The sequence below is a fragment of the Pseudopipra pipra genome, chromosome 8 (genome assembly GCF_036250125.1).
Source record: "Pseudopipra pipra isolate bDixPip1 chromosome 8, bDixPip1.hap1, whole genome shotgun sequence".
NCBI classification, from domain to species: domain Eukaryota; kingdom Metazoa; phylum Chordata; class Aves; order Passeriformes; family Pipridae; genus Pseudopipra; species Pseudopipra pipra.
This window is the reverse complement of record NC_087556.1, coordinates 30,120,351-30,132,956: the sequence shown is the minus strand read 5'-3', so window position 1 is coordinate 30,132,956 and position 12,606 is coordinate 30,120,351. Positions and strand designations below refer to the sequence as shown.

At 37.4% G+C, this 12,606-nt stretch overlaps 1 protein-coding gene across 1 annotated transcript in view; it reads left to right on the top strand.

Annotated features, from left to right (window-relative positions):
• The window catches only part of GFRA1 (GDNF family receptor alpha 1), a 148,656-nt gene that overhangs the window by 105,618 nt on the left and 30,432 nt on the right, over positions 1 to 12,606 (top strand). Inside the window, exons 5-7 of the mRNA XM_064663426.1 lie at positions 404 to 513; positions 5,825 to 5,959; positions 9,839 to 10,017. Coding sequence (XP_064519496.1) covers positions 404 to 513; positions 5,825 to 5,959; positions 9,839 to 10,017 — 424 coding nt within the window. The remainder of the gene's footprint in view (positions 1 to 403; positions 514 to 5,824; positions 5,960 to 9,838; positions 10,018 to 12,606) is intronic.

Here is a 12,606-nt window from a genome sequence, read left to right as displayed (position 1 = left end):
ACATATAGTTTTGTGTAATCAGTAAGACAGCAGAAACTGTGTTCTGAATCTTTAGGACAACAGACTCCAGTTAGAGTTCAAATCCAGGCAAAATGACTGATAAAATCACTCTTTGTATTTTTTTCTTGGCATGAAAATGCAGAACATTTCTTTTAGTAAAGGGCACGCATTGCCCTGTTGTTCTGTCCCTTTTTACTGTTTTCTTACACTTTTTTGTTCTGACTACAAAAATAGACTCTGGAAAGAGATGCATTTTGGAAAGCGGCTCTCATCGGCTGAAATGTGTCCAATATGCATTTGAGTTAAAGAATATTAAGCCTTGTCCAAAAATAAAGAGAGTGTAAAAGGTAAGAACGCCTGCAGGCTTGATTTTTAAAGATACGCATTTTTCTTCATGTTGCAGATCTCGCCTTGCAGATTTCTTCACAAACTGCCAGCCTGAGTCACGGTCTGTTAGCAGCTGTCTGAAGGAGAACTATGCTGACTGCCTGCTCGCTTACTCGGGGCTTATTGGTAAGAAGGCAGGGAGGGGTGGGGGAAAAATACTCAAACTACACTTTGAGGGCCCACATGAAATAAAAACTGGAATATAGTACTATACAGACACACAGAATCAACCAGATTGGAAAAGACCTCTGAGATTATCGAGTCCAACCCTTGACCCAGCACCACCTTCTCTACTAGACCATGGCACTAAGTGCCACATCCAGTCTCTTCCTACATACCTACAGGGATGGTGACTCCACCACCTCCCTGGGTGGCCCGTTCCAATGTCTGATCACTCTCTCTGTAAAGAACTTCTTTCTAATGTCTAACCTAAACCTCCCTGGCACAGCTTAAGATTGTGCCCTTCGTCCTACTGCTGGTTGCCTGGGAGAAGAGACCGACCCCTACCTGGCTCCAACCTCCTGTCAGGGAGTTGTAGAGAGCGAAAAGTTCTCTCCTGAGCCTCGTCTTCTCCAGTGTGGTGCTAGGCCTAGTTCTCCATCTATTGGCCCTGTTTTACCTTACAGAGATTCCTGGGGTAAATTTATACATTGCAAGAAAATTAAGGGTGGAAGATAAGGAGAGAAAGGTGCTTGAATTTGAAATGAATTCAAGATTAAAAAGTAGAACTTCTTAAGATGGTTGAATTTGGACAAGACAGAGGAGTAGGAAGTTAAAAAGAACAAGTGAAACTGCCGCTTGGTTGATTTTGCATCACAAGGTTGGGTAAATACCTCCTGGTCTTCAGGGAAAGTTTACAGGACATTTGAGGTATGAAACAGTAGATCAGTTTAGCCTCGTTTCACTTCCAACTGCTGTTCTTTCCATGATATCCTTCTGTCCACTCTAAATATTTTCTGAGATGCCTGTCAGTGAGATGAACTGAGACTAAATTTATCTTCTGAAATCCTTTTCCCTCCCCCACATAATTATTTTTATTTGTTACCACCTTCCTGACTGTCAACACAAGGATGCCTTTATAGAAGCAAGATTCCATATGCCACACACAGTATTTGAGAGAGATTGTGTCAGGAAGCCAAACATGTTGTAGAAATACCGTAGTTGGGCAGTAAATAATAAGTGAATGTCAAAACTCTGGAACAAACAAAATTTTAAAGGCCACCAGATAAGATGTTTTTAAGCTTACAGGCTGCACCTGCTGTGATGCAGTAATATCCCCTTCTGTTGGGCATGAAGGTGCCAGCTGAGGCCCTGAAGTTGATCCTGCTGTTAAATAAGTGTCTCTGGAGATAATATTGAAGCCAAAATATTTCTAAAGTAGGTCGAGTTTGCTGAGAAATGACTGAAAGCTATATTCAATGGCTTACTGTTATTAATATTGTTATCATTCTTATTACTCTAGCAGCTAACAAGTGAGGCAAGTCCACATGGCAACGGGTAAACTAAGATGTGATGGCTTCAAAGGATATGCTTCTATGACTGAAGAGATTAGGACAGTATGCAAAGGGTATAACATATGAACAGTTATGACAGAATGTCATTTGACTCTGAAACAGAATTGAATAGCCTTGAAATCTGATCTAGTCAATGAGATTAAGAAGTCTGGCTGCTGGCAAGGAGTAACTGTTACTAATAGATACTTCTGGGTAAGAGCTGCCAAGAAGTTCTTGCTGGACCTAGTGAATTTTGCTGGCAGTTTTGTTGGTTTCATTTTTCAGTTTAACCCCAAAGATGACCCAGTTCCTGCTGTCAGGTGTTTTTGTGTTCCTGTGGGTGACCATGCTGCAAAACACTGTCACACATCAGAAACGTGGAATGGATCCCTAAGGGGTTGAAATCAAAAGGAGATCTAGTTTTCAAAGGGAAAAAATATACAATTTTCTTCCTTCCTGCTAGTCCCTGGAGACATGCAAAACAGGAACTGGCTAGTGTTCCAAGGGTTTTTACTTCTTAGTCGTGATTCTGTTAAACCAAGAAAATTACCAAAACAAATGTTTCTTTTGCTGAAGCAGTAAATTCTTGCTTCTGATAGCAATCTGATATGAAAGTGGATTAAATTATATCAATACCATCAAATTTGTAAGATCCTGAGATAGAAGTGAGAGAAATAATCTTTCAAATGTCTTCATAATGTATATAATACACAGGAAGAAGAGATAGACTGTGGGCAAGAGGCTGTTACAGGTCCATTCATTCACTGGAGCTTCACAGTCTCCTTTTAATTAAGATAAAATATTTTTCCTTAAAATATTATTTCATTTAGCCATTTTATTAAATGTAGCAAAAATTGCACTTCTGTAGAGTTTGTTCAGGAAACTGAGGAGTCTTTATGGAAGGTACAGTGAATGTGAGTCTATTGTCATATACAGGGATTTAAATGAGAGTTAACTTCACTGAAATTAGAGGAATCTCACCTAAAATGAATAACTTAGGTGGAAATAGTATCAGACAGTTTTTGTATGAGGTGCTTTATCAATTAAATGGAGAACTTGCTGTAGAGGGTGCTTTAAGGTTTGCATCAAGGTGTTATGTGCATAATTTTAAAGATATGTATGTTTTACAGGAATTTCGAAAACTTGAATTCATTGCTTTAGGCTCCTTGTAGTATAGGGATAAGTTAATAGGTTTTTAAAAAAAATAACAAAAATAGTAAAAAATTATTAAATGTAAAAAGAGGCTGTGGATAGCCATGTTTGAGAGTCACTGCTTTGGTTACAGCCTAGCTAAGCCATCTGGACCTGTCTGCACTCCCACATCAATTAAGTTTGTTCTAACTGCTGACTTCAAGATCTGCTTTAGCATTCACTTTCTGACACATTTTCCCTTGTCTTTAGTAAAATCCATCTAATTTCTCTGTCATTCCCAGAAATTCCATGAGAGTTTGTGTGAATAAGATGGAGTTGCTTTGGGCCAAAGGAACTTCAGCCCCTTATTCCTCCTCCTGGACTCACCATCCATTTCCTCATTCTTAATAGACCCTAATTTGAGCAACCTCTTGGCTGTTTGGATCTGTTCTGCTTTTGTCTAAAATATGGAAAATATGAAAATATCTGTCTGTTTACTTCTGAGACCATCACAGAACTATTTGATACATAGAGCTCAGAAAACCAAGCATGTCCTATTTTACTGCCAACCACCATGGCTTCTCTGATCCGTTAGTGTCCTTCAGCAGAATTTCCAAGATGCCAGCTAGCGGGGAAGGGGAGGGAGGTAGGGCAAGGCACACACATTGCAGGGAAAAAAGAAATCCACCCCAGGAAACCAAGCATATAATCCGCTTGGGTTCACATCTGCCCCCAGGTTTAAATGACAGACTGATTTTCTACTAGCTGCTCTTTCAACCACTCTGTTTATGCTGGATGTACGATTTGTGTGCTGTGTACACACTTTCCTTGTCCTGTCTTTCCTGTATTCATCAACCCTAATTGTACCTTGGTATCTGTTACACTTTTAACCCCTGTCTTGACCCATTTTAATTACCTTATTACCTCTTTGTGATAAGAAAGTTTTACCTCAGTGACCTTTTTAATTTCCTCCATACCTTTCTGGTTTTTTAACCCTTCACTAAGCATTGGCTAATTAGAATTATTTTTTTTAGCCTTACTGTTTTCTTTCCATTTGCAAAATCCACTTTTCATTTTCTCTCACGTCTTTTCAGATCATGTTGCATGGCTGAAATAGTGTACTGAACCATCAAATGGATAAGGGACAGACATTTTAATATGTTTTATTTTAATTTAACATCATTCCTCTTCTTATTTATCCACTGTCCAGTTTTCATTAATGATGCAAATGATATTTACCTATTTTTCTAAATTCTCCTCCTTGATTTAATAAATTTTGAACCGTGCTATTTACCCATGTGCTAATCTCATGTAGAATTTGATCAATTATTACTATGCAGCTGTCTTCTAAAAGCTGGAAGTAGACAAAGGTGTAGGACTGCAGTCTAATTTAAGAACATCCCAAAACAAGAAGAAAGATGCTTTTTGTGTGTTGGGCAATGGGACTGCATTTGTTTTCACATACATTACTGCCTTTCTCAGGCCAGCCCTAATGCCTGTTCTCCTTTGTCTCCCACATCGGATATGCAGCAGTTTGCATGTTGATTTGCTCAGTTCTCAGCACTGCCTTGGTGACTGTTTGACATCGTTCTGTGATTCGTGTTATTTCTAATGTTCCTTTTTTTAGCTTGATGTTTGATAGCCCTTTCCTGTGTGTTATTGCAGACTATTGGACCCTGGACCTATGGACCAAATTTTCATTGCTAGTGTACACTTTGTGTCTCTAACATTTGTCCTTTGTCTATTCCATCTTATTAATGACTACTTTGATGTCAGTTTTGAGGAGATGTGATCACATTTCCTCATGATATATAACCTGTCCTAGAACTGCAGATTATCAAGTGAGGAATATGTTCCCTGAAAAAGCAGCAGTACAGCTCTGGAATACTTTCCCCTTTTTATTTAATTTTTCCTTTTTGATCAGACAAATAAAATAAAGGTTAAAACTTTGCAATCCTTAGGGAGGTTTGAAATATCTGACCTGCTGGGTGATGCCTTCAGCTAGACCACTGGCTTGAGCGATTGCTGATCATGTAAGAGTTTCCCGATCCAGATGAGTGATGAACAGTCACTGTACATCTTTTAGGACAAAAAATGCCTTTTTTGGTTCCATTTCATTCTTGGTAGCCTTGAGTTGACATATAAATGTAAGAATATTTACTCAAGAACTTGTAATGGAGTTAAAGTAACCCTGTGGCTGGAAGTTGCTGACAATGTTTAGGAAATAATCACTGTACTGAAGAAGTAGAGAGACAGCAAGATTAATAGTAATTTATTACCTGCAAAGAATCGTCTGTTACCTTTTCATGCACGCTGGGTTTTGCTCTGTTCATCACCATAACCCACTCTGTTGGCAGGTTCCTAATGAGCACCCTGAGGTTAACACTCTTCCAAGACGTATTAGGACTCCCCTCAGCATGACTAGCATTCTCCTTGCTCATGCATTTCAGAAATGTTTTTTCAGGCTGGCTGCAGACTCAATGAGGAAGCACAGGTCTGGATACCTAGTTTCAACTGTTTCTTTGCAGATAGAATTAAAATGGGGAAAAAAAAACAGGCAAGAAAGAAAAACCAGATTTTTAGAGTGCAATTCAAGCAGCCAAGGATGTGAACTGTGGCACAAGGCTGGGTGTCACAGGGTGAAAAGGAGCCAGAACTGTTAAGTGTGGAGGTCAGAGCCCTGCTGTGGGTTTGTGTTGTGAATCCAACCCCGAATACATGACTTACCAGATGCTGTTTGCTGTCTTCTTAGGATGGAAAGAGCATTTCAGTGCAAAGGTTGCTCACAGTACTGTGCTTCACTCTGTTAACAGGCACCGTGATGACACCAAACTACATAGACTCAAACAGTCTCAGTGTTGCCCCGTGGTGCGACTGCAGCAACAGTGGTAATGACAGAGAGGAGTGCGAGAAGTTCCTGAATTTCTTCCAGGACAACATATGCCTTAGTGAGTACAAAATTAGATGTCTTTAATGTGTTTTAGGATGTTTTCTAGGGTTTTTTTGCTGTTTAAGTGTGTTACGATACATCAAGGCCATCTCTTTGCACTTTGTAAGCATGGTTCTGTTATAGGTGTTAAAATTAAAAGAACAAGCAAATATGCCTGATACTGAGGTTTATGGCCAAGACTGCAAACATGACAAGCTCTTGGAAAAAAAAATTCGAATAACAAAGTTGTATGGTATTGAAATATGTTTACATCACAGATCATATTTGGACCCTAACAGTCAGGAAGCGTCTCTACCAAAATCTTGCAACACCTGGGGGGTTTCTGTGCTATTTGAGAACTTCATATTAAAAAGACATGTAGTTTATGATATGAAGGATTTGCTGTAGGTAAGTATAAATTGGATTGTGCTTGCAATTTATTGCCAACTTCGGGGTTTTTAGGATATTTGATCTCAGAGGCCTGGTTTTAACACAAGCCTGGATGGTAACTGTTGTAAAGATTTTGTTAAATAAATGATTTTTTTTTTTCCTGTCAGACTCACTTCCAAATTAGGGAGTATTATAAATTTCAGAATGGCTCAATAGAGTCGATTTTGGCAGGTTCTCTTTTCAAATTTCCTGTCTGCCTGGAGCAGCGTAATTGGATGAGGTGGAGTGTGCATGAGAGTTTTAATTTCAGATAAATGAGGAGGCCAAAAGAGCTTGGCTTCCCTAGCCCAGCAGAGCAGAAGTTGAAAGGATACGTGATTGTCCGCAAAAATTGCATTAGAGGGGCAAGCCCAGGGAGGGAAAAGGATTACTTCACCTAGAGGACAGTGTTGGCATAAGATCAAAAAGGGAGATATTGGCCATACATATTTAGGCTCAAAATTGGAAAAATTTTAACCATCACACTAAATTCATGAAATAGGCTTCCAGCAGGAGTTTAGAGGGCAAAAGTGGATTTAAAAGTCGTATTTCATCAGCTTATGCAAAGAAGCATACATACAGCATTGCTTTCTTCAAAAACGGTAAATGAACTCAGTGATCCAGACTGTTCTGTCCAGCCCTACAGACCTGAGCTAATGCAGGGTTCAGTCTGTGTTTTAGCAGGGTCTGAAAATCTCCATTGGCAGCTTCTCAAGAGGCAGCATTGTGGTGAAGACATGGGGAGCTTTGCCTACAAAAACATGAGCTGTATGTGTGATACACTATTTATTAAGCTTTGGAAGAGTTAATCAATTACTCAAGATCATTTAGCAAAAGAAAAAGAGAAAAGAGTTCAAATTATGATGGGATAAAATTTAACAATATACCATCAGACCTTCTTCAAGCCTAATGGGTGTTGCCATTTATATGTATTGTAATACCTCAGATTGTATTAATTTGTGAATGTATTAATTTCTAGAATGTTGCAGGTTCCTTTTAGAACATAGAGCAATTCCTTGTCCTTTCTTTTGCCATTGGTACAAAAGCATTAATGAAGACAAATCAAAGACAGTAGAGGTTACGGTGAGACAAATTATAGTCATTTTAGCTGCAAGAGATGTCTACCTCATGAAGCAATTACAGACATTTCTGGTTTAATACGAAGTTTTTCTTTTATGTAGAGTGGGAAAAGTTAGTTATCGGGGACATTTATGATGATGTGGAAAAGCTAACTTAAATAAAAATCCTTTTAGTTACATATGCAAAATGGAAGAGCTGGGACTGTACCCTGCAGGCCAGGGAAATTAGAAAGCAGGAGACTGAGGATCATATTCATACTGTGTCTGATGAGGAGCTGGGATATGAAACTGAGTGTCCCATGTCCCACATGCACCCACCTGAAATCCTGGTCTTTCTTGGTCCTCCCCATGCACTTTTCCAGAAACTACACTCTGGAGTTGAAATGCCTTTTGCAAAAGATGTTAAGTTGAAACCAGAGTGCAAGTTTTGATTTCAAAAGATGGGTGTGAAAAAACAAGTGAAAATTCCAGTCTGTTTTAGTAATTAGTCCCATGAAGACAAGCATTTTGTTGTTTTCTCTTTATCTGTATTAAAGTGTTTCTTTATCTCAGCATTTTCCTGCAGAATATGGGTTTGTATCAAAACTGTGAAATTAGCCCAATTTCCAGTTTAATAGGACCCAAATAAGATATATTCCTCTCTAAAATTTTGGCTGTATATTGCCTTGCTTTTACTTTTATCCTCTATGGGAAGATGCCAGTTTATTGACAATAGTGCAGTGTTCCTAATTTCTGCCTCTCAAGGTAAGGTTTGGCCAATTGTAAATTCTGGAAATCCATCTTGAGAGTTTTTTTCACTACTCTGAAAGTGAATGCTCTGACATTCATTGATAGAATGCGTTTACTAGAATTCTTACTGATCTGAATGGGATTCAGTATATCTACCCATCTGTTCAAAGAATTTGTTCACACCTGCCTGTGAGTTAGTTAAAAAAAATTATTGGGAGGACCTTTACTAGAGCAGTTAGACATTTGAAGCACCTCCTTGAAGTCATTATGGTTTTTGAAATACGTTTGTAATATGTATTAAAGTTATATGTATAAAATAGATATTTCATATATATGTATATATATTTCAAATATTGTGAAAATCTGAGGAGGGGGTGGGATACCTCTTCTATGAGTTGGTGTTGTTTAGCTTGAAAGAAGGCTCTGGAAAGACCTTATTTTGGCCTTTCAGTGCTTAAAAAAAGGATGGTTCCAACCCAAATCATTCTGTGATTCTGTCATAGAATCATAGAATGTTTCAAGTTGGAAAAGACTCGTAAGGTTCATTGAGTATGACTGTATGAAATAATTGAAGAAAACTAATTGTAAAGACCACTTGTTACTTAAAAACCTGGAAGGGTTGCACGTATTTCTGTGACCTTTCTTGTAATAGTGGAAACAAAGACTTGCTGTCAATTTAGGAAATAATAGGAAAATATTGGTTTATATATTGCCTCATTCTGGGGAAACTAAGGAAACATATAATTTCACTCTTCCCACTTTGTCTCCATTAACCCAGCTGATTGTGATGCCTTTTACAAATTCTTCTCTTTGCATGTTGGAGTTCTGAGAACTAATATCATAATAAAATACATATTTTTCAGTTGCAAATTAAATGTAAATTATTTTATAAGCCAAGGAATACTACTGAGAAGAAGTATTAATAACTTCCACATATTAGTCTCCAGTGAAATTGTTTGGTTTCTTGTACAAAGAATTTGGAATAAGAAATGCCCAAATCCATGTTGAATCCCCAAAGACCTGATTAAAAACTGTTTTTCTATTTGTTTTATAAAAGCCCCAACCAATTTACTCTTGCTATAAACACACTCTTTAATCCCGTGAAACTGTGATAAGCTTTTTAACTTTTATATTCTAAAGTTTTAGTTTAAGCATGTTTCCTTCACCTAATTATGCAGATTTTGATTGAAAACTGTAAGGAAAAGATTGCCTTAGTTAAAGTATTTTGTAGTTATAGGCATATTAGTTTTACTACAAGAAGATGTAGAAATAAGTATTTTGCCTTTTCTCTGTTTCCAGTTTGCTAAAATCACCTGCCTGAATTAGGACATGACATTCAAACTGTATTTTAAATCCTCAGAGTAAATTTTTGAGGCTTTTGGATGGTAACAAATATGATTATGGTAAGTCCTAGAGTGCCTGTCAAGAATTACTGGAAGCATTACAAAGAAAAGGCTGCACCAGATAATTACGACCCCAGACTCTGAGTTTGTGTTTCAGATAGATTCAAAATTAAGACACAGTTTTCAGCATAAAAATTGAGTTTCTCTAAATACACATTTTCAATGTACTACTTATAATAATAATAAAAAAACAACTCAGTTCTGCTTTTTGCCTTTTGTTTTTAGAAATAGAAAATTGCCTGTAATTTATTTTTACAGAAAATGCAATTCAGGCCTTCGGCAATGGTACTGATGTGAATGTCTGGCAGCCAATCTTACCAGTACAGACCACTACAGCCACAACTACAACAGCTTCCAGACTTAAAAACACAGGTTCAGAGACCACCAACAATGAAATACCCTCCCACAATGATTCACCAGCATGTGCAAACCTGCAGGTAAGAGAGTTTTGTACTTGTTGCAGTGCATAAATTAAAGTTTTTCATAGATATCTATAGTCTCCCACTGCCTTAAGTGGATGCCTGCTTAAAATCCAATATTTGTTTATTCCCATGTTGTAGTTACAACCTGTACATATGGTAAAATATCAGATACTCTTATTCAATATCAGAAACATGCATATCTCAAAGTGGACTTTATTGCCTCCCTGACTCAGAAAGGAGTAGTATTTAATTTCTTATCACAGATTTGAATATGAATGCGGTACTCTCCAAACCCTGCCAGAATATGTCAGAATAAATTAATTACCTGAGTAATCCAAATTCAGAGGGAACCCTTAATATGAGCTTGCATGTCCTGTTGCCTTCTTTCTTATGTTATTGGCAATAAACTCAAGAGGTTTTTTGGCTGAGTAGATCTGGATATTAGAGAATATGTGGTGAAGAAGCTGGACAAAGATAGAAACAGTTTTGGATCAGGCACTCTCCTGAAGTGGGATTGAGGTCATGATGTGATTTTGGCCAATGACTGTAGTGATTTTCTTTGACACCTAAAGTAGCCTGTTCATAGTGCGTCATTGCTTCTGGATTTAAAGAGCTTCATCACTTGCTGAAGACAGTATATGCAACTCTTAGAAAGTCTGAAGAACTTGGGCAGGAGACAACAGCAAAATCAAGGCAGGAAAGAGACAGCAGGAATTGTAAGCTAAAAACATCCTTAGGTCAGATTAGAATCTGGGGCTATAAAAACTTCTGGTGGTTTCAATACAAAAGTAGGTCAGGGATAGATCAGCTTCTCCTGTTTATTTTTGTCTTTACAGAAGGAAAATTGCTATGTGACACAAATGTAAGTGTCCAAGTTTTAAGGTCTCATCTGATATTAAGATAAATTTTTCTGGATTCCTAAACTTTTCCACTCTTTTAACATTGACTTTTCACTTCCCTATAAAAAATTGATTTTGTATTCTTCATATTAAACTGTATCAAAGTTTCCATGTGCATTGGAACAAAAAGGTTTTATTCTTTGGAAGTGTGTTTTGCTTCTTAATTTTTCCAGCACCATCTCTCATGTTCATCCTTTTTCAGTTCCTGCATGTATTTCATATTGAAAATTGTGTATGAATCAACATCAGAGAAATTTCATGGTCACAAAGTAAAGGGGTTAGTGGTAGATGTTGCTGCGTTTAGGTCCTTCTGTTTTTCATATCTGTATGTTCATTATGATTTAAGCCTTGTACGTTATTGTTGAGAGAGACAGTTATAGGTATATATTGATATTTGCGATAATTATTTGACCAAATAGAATATACTGAAAGAAATGTAACCTTTTAAACCAGAAACTTGGAATGTCTTGCATTTAGAACGAGACCTTGATGGGATATTATTGACTCAATTCATGTTATATTAAAAAGTTGTTTTATGGGAGAGATCACATTTTCTTTCAGTATTTGTACAGCCCCCCATAGAGCAAGGCCTCCAGATGCTACCAAAATACACATAATAAATAAAGAACTGAAGAAATGGCAAGTCATCGCAAATCCCATTGGATTCACTTCAATTTGCAAATGTTCCTAAAGCCTAAAGAGATGTTCCTTTGTTTTCAAAATGAATTAAATTCTTCCCTGTCCTTCCTCCTGTTACTCTGGTGTTTTGAAGTCACATCCCAGATGAGTTTATCAGTGCTGGTTTAAAGCTGTGCTGTGACTTCAAGTGTACCCCTGATGTACTTGACACGAGAAGTAAAGGTCTGTAGGGAAAACAGCTTCCTTCAAATAAACAATCTCTGCTGTTTTGTAGAAACTGTAGATAAGTCTGCACTAAAAGGTCACGGAAGTTACGTGAATCAAGCAGTTGTATTCCTGTGAAGTACAACATTCTTCTGCTTACTATTTCCTTCTGTCAGAACTAAAACGCAAAGAACAAAGCTCTAATATTTTAATGTATTTTTCAAAAAAACAACTTACGAATAGAGCCAAAACAAGCCCACAATTTTTTAAAAAGAAACCTGTGTTTTTTGGACAGTATGGTGCCACTTTGAATGTGAGACTTAAACCTTAATGCAAATTTTACAAAAGAAGTGAGGCATTCATATGACATTTAGAGAAGTGTATTCATTCCAAGGCTCTCCTCCCATGAAAAATATGCTTTACAGTATTTTCAAAACATGAACTAGTGCGACCAAAAGCAATGTGAAGGGTTTTTTTATGCAATTAGCAGTTTAGCTGAAAGGTTTCGAAAAGGCAGTATAGCCTAAACATTGTGGAAAGACGAATTAAAAGCATTAGTCTCAACACAAAAAGACAATGGCCAAGAGGGGATAAGGAGATGATCATTGAGATGCTACAAGGCTGCATATTCTAGTTAGTGGATTTAAAAATACAGTGAAGGAAGAAAGAGCAGGAAGTGATTGATTAGTGTAAATTGCCATTGAAATAAATACAGTGAGGGAAGAAAGAGCAGGAAGTGATTGATTAGAAAATATGCCATAGAAATGAACAGATTCTAACCTCCCAGGGCTTTCAAATACAGGGCACTAACCCAGTTTGCCAGAAGCATCACTGACTGAGCAATTTTTGATACATTTCTTTC